Source organism: Rattus norvegicus, chromosome 5 (assembly GCF_021556685.1).
Source record: "Rattus norvegicus strain SHRSP/BbbUtx chromosome 5, alternate assembly SHRSP_T2T, whole genome shotgun sequence".
In the NCBI taxonomy this organism is placed as follows: domain Eukaryota; kingdom Metazoa; phylum Chordata; class Mammalia; order Rodentia; family Muridae; genus Rattus; species Rattus norvegicus.
The window spans coordinates 150,965,971-150,977,447 of record NC_141538.1 but is presented as its reverse complement, the minus strand read 5'-3'; the positions used below and the strand labels follow the sequence as shown (position 1 = coordinate 150,977,447).

General features: G+C 48.5%; 1 protein-coding gene and 1 non-coding gene across 2 annotated transcripts in view; both read left to right on the top strand.

Moving 5' to 3' along the window:
- Positions 1-402: 402 nt before the first annotated feature.
- Smpdl3b (sphingomyelin phosphodiesterase, acid-like 3B) overlaps positions 403-11,477 on the top strand; it is a 22,059-nt gene continuing 10,984 nt past the window's right edge. The window contains 3 exon segments of the mRNA NM_001025737.1: positions 403-571; positions 8,505-8,718; positions 10,086-10,183. Coding sequence (NP_001020908.1) covers positions 511-571; positions 8,505-8,718; positions 10,086-10,183 — 373 coding nt within the window. The 5' untranslated portion in view covers positions 403-510.
- LOC120103193 (U6 spliceosomal RNA) lies at positions 7,962-8,068 on the top strand. The gene has a single exon (XR_015621634.1). It is a non-coding gene; the product is annotated as a U6 spliceosomal RNA (small nuclear RNA).

The window sequence follows — 11,477 nt, the reverse complement described above, 5'->3', positions numbered from 1 at the left end:
GATCAGATACCTTCTAATGGTGTGTCTGATGACAGACGCAGTGTACTTATAATAAATAAATAAATAAATAAATAAATAAATAAATAAATAAGTCTTTAAAAAAAAAAAAAGGAGGCTGACCGAACTGAAATGCCTTCGATTTGATTAGACAACTTTAAAGCACACCTCAAAGATCGTATCATTTTGCTCCCAGTACTTATGTCTTTCTCTCGAAAGGTCGGGGACTCTCTAACACAACATCTTGCCACACAGATGCGGTTTCCACAGAGACCTGCAAAAGATTCCAGCGCTCACTGGTGAGTCCCTCCTCCAATCAAGCAAGCGCACGCCCTTCTGGGCAAGGGAGGTAAAGCCAGAGCAGCCATCCGCCAAGGATAACTTGGAACACTGGTAGCAGCCGAACGGGAAGTTCTGCTCAGACACGTGTCTAGCCACACGCTGGTGGGAACCTGCGGCGCGGCGCGGACAGACCTGGAGGAGCTTCAGCCGCCGTGGGGTGATCTCCAGAGGATGACGCTGCTCGGGTGGCTGATATTCCTGGCTTCCTGGGGAGTCGCAGGGGCTGAATTAGGTAGGGCTGCGGGAAATCCTGCTTGATCTTTGTTTCCTACTAGGAACTGGGGGGTGGGGTCTGGGCTGCCCGGGACGCTCAGGGAACGAGGCTGAAAAAGGAAAGTAATTTAAAGGTTAAAGTGCGGAGAGTTAGCCATTAAGGTGTTTGCGTGGTGTAGCTCGGGCGGTAGACCCAGTTCAAGGGCAGCCTAGGATACGTGAAACATTGTTCCATAAGCAGAACCACACCGAAAAGTCTCCTTGTGCCAGGGGATTTTAAGTGGGAGTAGCAGCCCGCCAGGGGCAGGACGCAGGCTTGCCAGAGGGACAGAGTTGGCTAAGGATCTAGTACAGGAAAGCCAGCCACTAAGAGGAAGCAGGTGGCCGGAAGGTTCCCGAACTAATCAGGACACTCTGGTTGAAGGCTCAGGTGTAGCTCTGTGGTACAGTGGTTGTTCAAATGAGTGGGTTCCATCTCCGGGACTCTAGCAAAGAAACATACAAAACGTTGCCACTGAGACTGACAACCGGAGGTCCAGTTCCCCAAACCCATATGGTGGAAAGAGAAAAATCTATTTCTGCAAATTGTCTTCTGTGGTGTCTGTCCACCCAATAGATACATGTAAAAAAGCCAAACCAAACCCCAAAAATCATAAAAACGAAAGCATTAGTTAAAAGCCCATCAAGGAAGAAATATTCCCTCAGCTGCGAGGGAACGATAATCCACTTATTTTTTATTTTTTAGATTTATTTATTATATATAAGTACACTGTCACTGTCTTCATGCACACCAGAAGAGGGCATCAGATCTCATTACAGATGGTTGTGAGCCACCATGTGGTTGTGGGATTTGAACTCAGGACCTCTGGAAGAGCAGACAGTGCTCTTAACCACTGAGCCATCTCTCCAGCCCCCGTTTTTTGTTTTTTGCTTATTTTTTTTAAAAGATATAGTAGTCCAAGGTGACCTTGAAGGCTTTTTTGAGACATAGTCTTACTGTGTAGCCCTGGCTAGCCTAGAACTTGCTATGTAGATCAATCTGGCTTTGTACTTAGAGATTCACCTGCTCTGTCAAGAGTTGGAATTGAAGGTGTGCGGCACGCCAGTCAAAAGTTATGCTTGCTTTTTGAATTACAGCTCAGAAAAGGAGGTAGGTGTCGTCCGAAAGATCTGCAAGCCACTGCTGAAGGAAGTTTATTGTTTTACATGCGTGTTTTGCCTACCTGTATGCACATGTGTGCCTGCTGCCCTGTGGGAGCCAGAAGAGGCCATCTGATGCTCTGGGACTGTGGCAGTTTAAAGGCAGTTAAGGGTGCTGGGGAATTGAACCTGGATCCTCTGTGAAAGCAGCCAGTGCTCTTACCACTGAGCCATCTCTCCAGCCCCCGTGCACATGATTTTTTTTTTACAGAATACCTTCACAACAACTTAACTTGTGAAGTATTGTTATCTCCATTTTACCCAGACAAACTGAACTTGAGAGAGTAACTATCCCAGGGTTACACAGCTGCTGAGTCTGGCCTGAACCCAGGCTATCCAGCTGAGCCCTGTGTATACTGTGGTACTTGAGGGAGTAGCCCATTAGGGAAGTCGTTAACAGTCGTTGAGCATTTTCAGTGATCCTAGACATGGCATTAGGTTCTTGAAAAACCATCTCTTTAAAACTTACTTGAAAATGAAAAAAGAAAAGTCTTGATATAAAAAAAATTATGTATATATAATCAGCTGGGACTAAAAGCATGGGGCACCACTGCCCTGTTTACCTCAAGTCTTAGTTTATAGAGAAGGAATTACAGGTGAGGTACTTAAGTTTTTACTACGTTTGTTAATTTGGGATGTGTGTGTGCGCACACACTTGTGTCAGGGCGCACATGTAGAAGTCAAAAGACAACTTACAAAGCTCATTTCTCTCTGCCCACCGTGTACATCCCTAGGATTGAACACAGGTATTCAGGGTTGGCAGCAAGTGTCTACACGTTGGGCCGTCTTGTCTGCCCGGGACATCCTTTAGATCATTGCTGAGTGTCAACAGCAGAGGACTGAAGCTGGAGCAAGGGCACTTTGTAGTGTGACGACACATGGTGACGACAGATATGGAATCAGGGGCTAGAGTTGTGGAGGAACCTTGTGCAATGTTATCATCTTCCACAGTAGGAAACAGGCTAAGGGGAATGGAGGGGGAGGAAGGGGAAGGAAGGGGAAGGGAAGGGAGGGGAAGAGAGAGGAAGGGAGGGGAAAGAAGGGGAATGGAAGGGAAGGGAAGGGAAAGAGAGGAAGGGAAGGGAGGGGAAGGGAGGGGAAGGAGGTGAAGAGGTGAAGGAAGGGGAAGAGAAGGGAAGGGAGGGGAAGGGAGAGGAAGGGAGGGGAAAGAAGGGAAAGGGAAGGGAGAGGAAGAGAGGGGAAAGAAGGGAAAGTGAAGGGAGGGGAGGGGAAGGGAAGGAAGGAAAGGGGAAGGAAGGAAAGGGGAAGGGAGGGGAAGGAAGGAGAATGGAGGAGAAGGAAGGAGAAGGGAGGGGAAGGTCCACTTTCTGAGATAGTGTGGCCATGGCAATGGGTTCTAAGGCTGGTTAATATCTTAGTCCCCATTCCTACCCTTACTCCAGGCTTCTCGGGAGAGGACTTTTATCTGTATCCCTTTTCTCTGGGCATTCTCATGCTTGCTTTCCCAATGAGGAAACTGAGGCTCAGCTAGGGAAGTTCCTGGTTCAAATCACCACTGTCTGTGTGGATGAGCCTGACTTCCTAAGCAAAGGTATATGGTTTCCTCGATTCCAAAACAGCCCCCTGCCTCAGAGTCACTGAGGCCAGAGTCACTGGTGTGACATTTACCTTTGAAGACCTATGTGACCCTTTCATGATCTAAAAGTGGGGTGACAGCAGAGGGGGGTTTAAATGCGATTGTTAAGGGGCTGGAGAGCTTAACCACTCACATGGCAGCTCGCAACCATTGGTAAGTCCAGTTCAAGGGGAGCCGCTCTGTCTTTTGGTCTTGACAGCTTCCGGCAAGCATGTGGTGCTGATGAAGTCATGTACACACACATACTTGGAAGAATAAAGTAAACTAAAGTGTTAGGCATTTGTTAGGGAGGCCCTGCTTGTGCATGGTGAAATGCTAGGAAAGCTTAAGGGGAATCAGCAAGATGGCTGAGGGTAAATTTGTTTATTGTTAACCTGAACTGAGTCTGGACCCACATGGTGAACGGAGATAGCCAATTTCTGCAAGTTGTCCTGTGGCCTTTCCATATTTCCATATTCTCTGTCGTGTATACACACACACACACACACACACACACACACACACGTAAATAAGGGGCAGATGAAATGACCCTGGGTAAAAAGGTCTTTGTCTCTGATCCTGAGGACCAGGGTTCAATCCCGGGGATCCACATGGTGGAACGAGACTCCTGAAAGTTGTCCTTCGACCACCACCCATGTACTGTGGCACACACAAACACTGATATACAAAATAAACGAGTAATTAAGACAATTTGATGAAAGAATTAAACTGGCCTTGCCTTTTGTAATCCCAACACTTGGCTCTGGTGGGCGGGATCAAGATAGCAATGGTTGCCGGGTGTGGTGGTGCAGGCCTTTGATCTCAGCACTCAGGGTACAGAGGCAGGCGGATTTCTGAGTTTTACAGAGTGAGTTCCAGGTCAGCCAGGGCTACACAGTGAGACCCTGTCTCAAAATAACAAACAATTAACCTATCCCACATTATTTATGGCTTCAATGAATTTTTAAATATTGTTTTTGAAATGAAATTTTAGTTTTGATAGAGTAGTTTCTATTTTCTTTTTTAGGTCATAGATGTTTTACTTGACCCTGGGCTCTGGGTCTATGATCAATAATGAATAAAGGAGTTTGGGGCACTGTGGGTCGACAGGAGGAGGACCAGGAGCTGAGCTGAACTGAGCCAAACAAACTTTCTTTTTCAGAGCAGGCTGGCCTTGAACTCACAGAGATCTGCCTGCCTCTGCCTCCTGAGTGCAGGGATTAAAGGTGTGAGCCATCACTTCCCAACTTTTTCTGTTTTTCTTTTTGTTTCTTTTTAAAATATTTATTCTATTTTTCTTTTAAAAATTATACTTGGGCTGGAGAGGTGGCTCAGTGGTTAAGAACACTGTCCTTCCAGAGGTCCTGAGTTCAAATCCCAGCAACCACATAGTGGCTCACAACCATCTGTGATGGGATCTGATGCCCTCTTCTGGCGTGTCTGAAGACAGAGACAGTATACCCACATACTTGAAATAAATAAGTCTTTAAGGAAATTATACTTATTATTTGTACATGTGTGTACACATATGTGCCATGGCATGCCTGTGGCTGTCAGGGGACCATTTTTGGGTCCTAGAGATTGGTCTCCAGGTCTTCAGGCTTGGTGGCAAGTGCCTCACCTGCTCTGTCATTTTACTGGTCTAAACTTTCAGAATGAACGTGGGATGGCTGGGTCTGTAGGCCCAACCAGAATAAGACAAAATCAGTCTTTCTGTTGTCCTCCTTCAAATATGCCTCATTACAAGCAGAGGACTGTCCCAAGGAGACATGCTGGGTGGGCAGGACTTGTCCTTTCTGTAGTGAGAGGAAGGCTGTCAGACCCCCTCAAAGGCTGGGTACGAAGTAACTGACTCTTCCCGACTTGCTGCGTTTATCCTACCTCCACCTCCAGACGCTGTTTTCACATCTGAGCTGCTTAGCAGAGACAGACTGGAGAAAAGCCACCCTTGTCCATGCTGCAAGTGAGCGATAAATCTAGAATTCCTACCTACTGAGGCTTGTGCTCTCAGCTTCTCACCGAACTCGATGCCAAGTTTGCTTGTACCCATAACACTTAATTAATAATATTAGTGAGCCACAATGACTCACAAGTAGTAGCCAAGCTTGGTTTATTTTTTTTTTTTAATTTTTTTTTTTTTTTATTTATATGAGTACAGTGTAGCTGTCTTCAGACACACCAGAAGAGGGAATCAGATCTCATTACAGATGGTTGTGAGCCACCATGTGGTTGCTGGGAATTGAACTCAGGACCTTTGGAAGAGCAGTCAGTGCTCTTAACCGCTGAGCCATCTCTCCAGCCCTTATTTTTTTTTTTTTTTTTTTTTTTTGTTGGTTTGAGACAGGGCCTTGGAATGTGGCCCGGCTAGCCTGGAAATCAGTATGTAGACCAGGCTGGCCTCCAGTTGTGTGTGGTCTTTCTTAGTCTCCTGAGTGCTAGGATTACAGGTGTTGGCCACTGCGTAACATGTGGCTTTCCTTTTTAACAGCTCAAGTGAACGGTTTGTTCCTATTCAAACAGTGTAAGTCTGTATAAACCATCTGAATCCTAACAAGATCGTTGACCTGAGGCCTCTGCTCTTGCTTTTTTAAGATTTCATTAATTACAGGGCTGGAGGGATGGCTCAGGGGTTAAGAGCACTGACTTCCAGAGGTCCTGGGTCCAAATCCCAGCAACCACATGGTGGCTCCCAACCATCTGTAATGGGATCTGATGTGTGTCTGAAGGCAGCTACAGTGTAAAATACGTAATTAAAAAGAAAAATCCTTACTTCAGGGAGGTGGCGTTGGTGCAGGCCTTTAGTCCTAGCATTCAGGAGGCAGAAGCAGACAGATCTCTGAGTTCAAGGCCAGCCTGGGCTACAGAGTGAGTTCCAGGACAGTCAGAGCTCCACAGGAAAGCCCTGTTTTAAAACCCTACCCATCCCCTAACCCCCTCAAAAAAAAAAAAAAAAAAAAAAAAAAAGAATCTTTATTTCATCTGCTTAGTGATAGCACACACCTTTTGTACCAGCTACTTGGAAGACTGAATGGGGGACAATCACCCCATCTGAGCAGATTTTTCTCAAAACAAGGCAGTGGGGAGAGGGCTAGTTTGGTTTACAGCAACACACACACACACACACCCTGGTCAGAAGTGCTGGGGCCGCTGGGTGTAGTTTCATTTTTACTACTTACTGACAACTGGCCTGGCCTTACCACTGGCCAGGACTTTGTGGAATGAAGAAATGTTCACTGTGGCCGATAGCAGAGAGACGAAGTGGTTGGTGCTTGTGGTTAACTGAGAAAGATCCCCCTTGAGGCCAGACAGTAGTCTCTGTCCGGGTCCTCCGAGGACACCAGACAGAAGTTGGTATCATCTTGCTGCATTAGGCTGGCCAGCTTGGCCTAAAACATGGCCACCGGCATGAGGCAGCAGATGCCCAGGCACTTGGAAGGTACACTGGCCCATCCACCTGTTGATTAGAATGGGGCACCTAATTCCTTTACCCTGGCTTAGGGTTTTGCTCCTGTAGGAATTATTTCAAATACATTAGGGGTTGAAATCTGTATGGAAAGGTTAAATCCCCTCCCGTTATAAACAAAAATTTCATTTGGGTAAGAAAAATCAAAAATGTAGGCTCACGCTGTCAACTGAGACACCCGTCTAAGACAGTGGGGTACTGAGCTCACTAGACAGCTATCTCCCTAGGGAGTCTGAACCATAGGACCCAGACCACTGGCCACAGGATCGCAGGCCTGGTGACCTCTGAACTTTGCTTCCTCATCAGGAAAATGGGCATAGTAATCCAAACCTTCCTCTGTAAGACGCCTTAATCAGTCATTCAGACCTTAGTGTAAGCAAGTTTTAGGTTCTTTCCCCAAATCAGGCACAGGTCAGGAGAGACAGGCAAGGTCTTTTTTTGTTGTTGTTGTTTTTTCCTCTCGAGCTCTTTGGAGCACCTGGAGAGGTTTAGGAATGGGAGGAGGTAGAGCCTGTTTTGGTTTCACATTCATGTTCTGGTCCCAGCCTCAGGCTCAGCTTCCTGTGGGGAAGGATGCAGGCTGTTCGTTTTGAGTTGGAGGAGGTGGAGGAAGAAATTACATCAGTGGTGGAGGGTGAGGTCATCCCCAGGTTTCTCCCTATGTCGGCCCAGAACACAGGATCAAGAGCAGAGGCTAGACCTACTTTCAGTATGCAGTCATCGAGAGCTGGGCGTGGTGGTGCGTTCCCGTAGTCGTCCTAGCGCTTGGGAGACTGACGTGGGAGGATCTTGGGTTCTAAGTTAGCTCTGTCTCAGAGACAGAGACAGAGAGAGACAGAGAGAGAGGAGAGAGACAGGGAAAGACAGAGAGACAGAGACAGAGAGACAGAGAGAGTCAGAGACAGAGTCTCGCTATGCAGCTCCATGCTCCACCTTGCCGGCTTCTATTTCCTTTCTCTGTGTTACACCAGATTCCTTTGGTTTAGAGCAAAAATCCTGTCAACGACTGCTACAAACACGCCTCCCACAGTACATGCTGAAGTCCCAAATTTGTATCTCGGTGAGCACACCCACATGAGGCACGCCATCCACCAGACAGTCCATCCTCCTCTGCTCTGACCCCCTCTCATTTCCACACATACTCCCCAGGGGTTCAAGGTCTCCCAACTCTTGCTCGCTTCGGCAGCACATATACTAACATTGGAACGACACAGAGAAGATTAGCATGGCCCCTGCGCAAGGACGGCACGCAAATTTGTGAAGCGTTTCCATATTAAAGAAAAAAAGAAAAAAAAAGTCTCCCAACTCACTTGTGCATAAGCCTTCTCCCTCGGGCCAGGTTTTGTTTTGTTTTGTTTTTTCCTTATCTCTCACCGAGGTATGCAGGGTCTGGATCTAGTGATAGAGAAAGACTCTGAGAGACTGAGCTCGCCCAAGGCCATACAGTTTCTAGGTGGATCCAGCGTGAGTGTTTCTCGCCTTAACTTGCAAACCAGCCCCCTGCTCAGCCCTTGGAGGGTCACATGGCCCCATCCCTCATGCAGCTGCTGTGGGTGCAGGGATGGGCAATGGTAAGAACCTGGACAAAAAGTCACCAGCTGGGCAGAGCCTCGCTGTAGAACGTTGTCTTGAAACCTGGTGTCCAGAGGAGCCTGTGTTTATCTCAGGGCTTCTTCCTCATCCAGCATTGAGGGAGGTTCTCTTTTCCCACAGGGAGGTTCTGGCACATCTCCGACCTCCATCTGGACCCCAACTACACAGTATCCAAAGACCCCCTCCGGGTGTGCCCGTCAGCCGGCTCCCAGCCCGTGCTAAATGCAGGCCCCTGGGGTGACTACCTCTGCGATTCTCCTTGGGCCCTTATCAACTCTTCCATCTATGCCATGAAGGAGATCGAACCAAAGCCAGACTTCATTTTCTGGACAGGGTAAGAGCAGTCGTATTTCACATTCGAGCCGGGCGGGGCCCCTTACCTCCTCTGTCTCCTAATCCTCCTCTCAGGTGAACATCCAGGCTTTCGAGAATGTGGCCAATCAGCCTGTCGCTTGCTCAGTCCTGGGGTAGATACTGGGGAGCTGAGATGGCGGAGACAGGGACTGGCCTTCAAAGGGCTTTCAGGCTTCCAGAGGATCCAGGTCAGCCTGGTGACCCTAACTTTCCAGCCAGCAGAGAGCCGCCTGTGTGTGTGTGTGTTGGGGGGGGGGGTGGGAATTGCACACGGCACCTGACCCACATGGCAGGATGGGAAAGGACTTCCTACAGGATGTGGCGACCCAGGTGTGAGGACAGTTCCAGGTGCCCCCCCTGCCAGTTTTAGTGGACGATTCTAGGAGCTGGGATGAAACTCATGATGTTCTTAACTGCCCACTCACTATGAAGTGGGAGTGACCACGCCATGGGCCCTGTGCAGAAGGAGAGGGAAGGCTGACCTCCTTAGGAGTGTGGCAATGTCTCAGGAGGACCTGGACAATCCTCTGTTTCTTTGTTTCGGTGGCAGGTGCTGGGGGGTGGGGTGCTGTTTCAAGAAAGGGTCTCTCTACATAGCCCTGGCTGTCCTGGAACTCTATGGACCAGGCTGGCCTTGAACTCAGAGATCCTCTACCGCTGGAGTGCTGGTACTAAAGTCGTGTGCCATCACCACCCGGCCAGTCCTCAGTTTCTCGGGCCCAGTAATCAATAAACTCCATCGAGGGGCCTTGCTTGTGGGGAAGGGCTCTGACACCTCTGAGGAAGGACCCTTAACAACTGTGTAACACTTTGAAATATACACTCTGGGAGAGACACTAGAAATCTTCCCCAGGTGCAGCATTTTTCGAGAAGTCTCTGGCAGCTTGCAGGACTGACCGGCACTGGACAAGATGACATCTAGGGTTCTTTATAGCTCTGTTTGTTATAAAGCTCTCGGAGGAGCTACAGTTTCTTAGGTGATAACGTGTGGAAATCAGATGTCTTGTTTTTATTTAGCGTGTATGACTCTAAGGTTACATACCCATTCTCCATTTTACAGATGAGCCCGTAGCAGCCCAGACAGGCTACCGACCACCCAGGGACTCACAGCCATTGAAATGGGAGAAAGTGGGGCTGGGGATTTAGCTCAGTGGTAGAGCGCTTACCTAGGAAGCGCAAGGCCCTGGGTTCGGTCCCCAGCTCCGAAAAAAAGGACCAAAAAAAAAAAGGGAGAAAGTGGGTTTTAATTCTGTCCTGCCTGGCTGCATTGTGGCTTGTTTTTCCTTGTCACTCACTGTCATTTCTTTCTCCTGCGCCCGTCCCAACTGTCTCACTGATGTTTTACAGGGATGACACACCACACGTCCCCAATGAGAGGCTGGGGGAGGGAGCTGTGCTGTCGATGGTGGACCGTCTGACCAACCTCATCAAGGAGGTCTTTCCAGGTAGGACTCTGTCTGATTGCCAGTGCTCCCTGACCCCTCTAGGGGGACCTAGAGCAGCATTAGCAGAACTGGGATACAGGACCTTCTCGGACAACAATGGCTGCCTCCAGGTTTCAAATGCTTGATAGCATCCGTTCCTTACTTACACAGTTCCCCCAGTTCACTGGCCTGTGAAAACACAGGCGGCCACTAAAGAGTTGCTTGGCATTTCTGTGTCTTACACTCTTCTGCCAGACTTACATCTCACGGTGTATACAGTTACACACAGGTGTCCCTGGGCAAGCCCCACTCAGGCTGACACAGGACCTTCCATCCTGCCCTGCCGCTAGTGCTGGTATCTGCTGTCCTCCCACCATCCCGCTGCCAGGCATCTGGGAGACGTGGCTTGCCAGCCAAAGTGCTGTTGCCCAGTGCTTTCTAAGTGTTTCAAGCAAGGCAGAGTGGGCAGGGAATGGGAGTGTGTGAGCCACCCTAAGGACCAAGACAGGGAGAAGAGGGTCTGTGTGCCCCAACTATTGGCCCTTGAAGGTGGCTTTAAATGCTCCATGCAAAACACAAGGTCCCAGGGGCTCAATCAGGCCCACAGGCTGCCAACTGGGAACCTGAGATAGGGCTTATCAGTATCCACCCCATCTCCCTCTGTTCCTTCTAAAGGTCATAGTCATGGGCTCCTGGGACCCACATACAGAATCATGGTGCTAAAAATAATCAACAGCGGGGTTGGGGATTTAGCTCAGTGGTAGAGCGCTTGCCTAGCGAGCGCAAGGCCCTGGGTTCGGTCCCCAGCTCTGGAAAAAAAAAAAAAAAAGAAAGAAAAAAGAAAAATAATCAACAGCTATGCATATATCGAGTGATAAGTACCATGACTTGCTCTAAGAATTTGGCAGGCTTCAGTGCATCCATTGTCTTGACAACCGCAGACAGGGGCTATTATGATTTTCCTAATGAAGAATGTGAGTCTTGGCATCAAGTCAACTGGTCAAGGTCATGTGGCAAGCGTGGGACACTATGCTCCTATCTGAACACAGCTCTTGTTCCCATGGTTTCCTCCCTTGACCGAAAGCAACGTCTGCAAAGATGCCTGGATCCTTCGGGCATCTGGATGCCTGGATGTCTCGGCCTGGCATGTTCCACAAAGATAGAGCTTGTCTGTTTTCCAGCAAAGGTCGCTACTTAGGATCAAATGGGCTACTGACCCACCCCCCAGCTATAGGTATTGTTACCCACAATGCAGTCAGTAGTCACTTTCTTTTTTTTTTTTTTTTTTTTTTTTTTTTTTGGTTCTTTTTTTCGG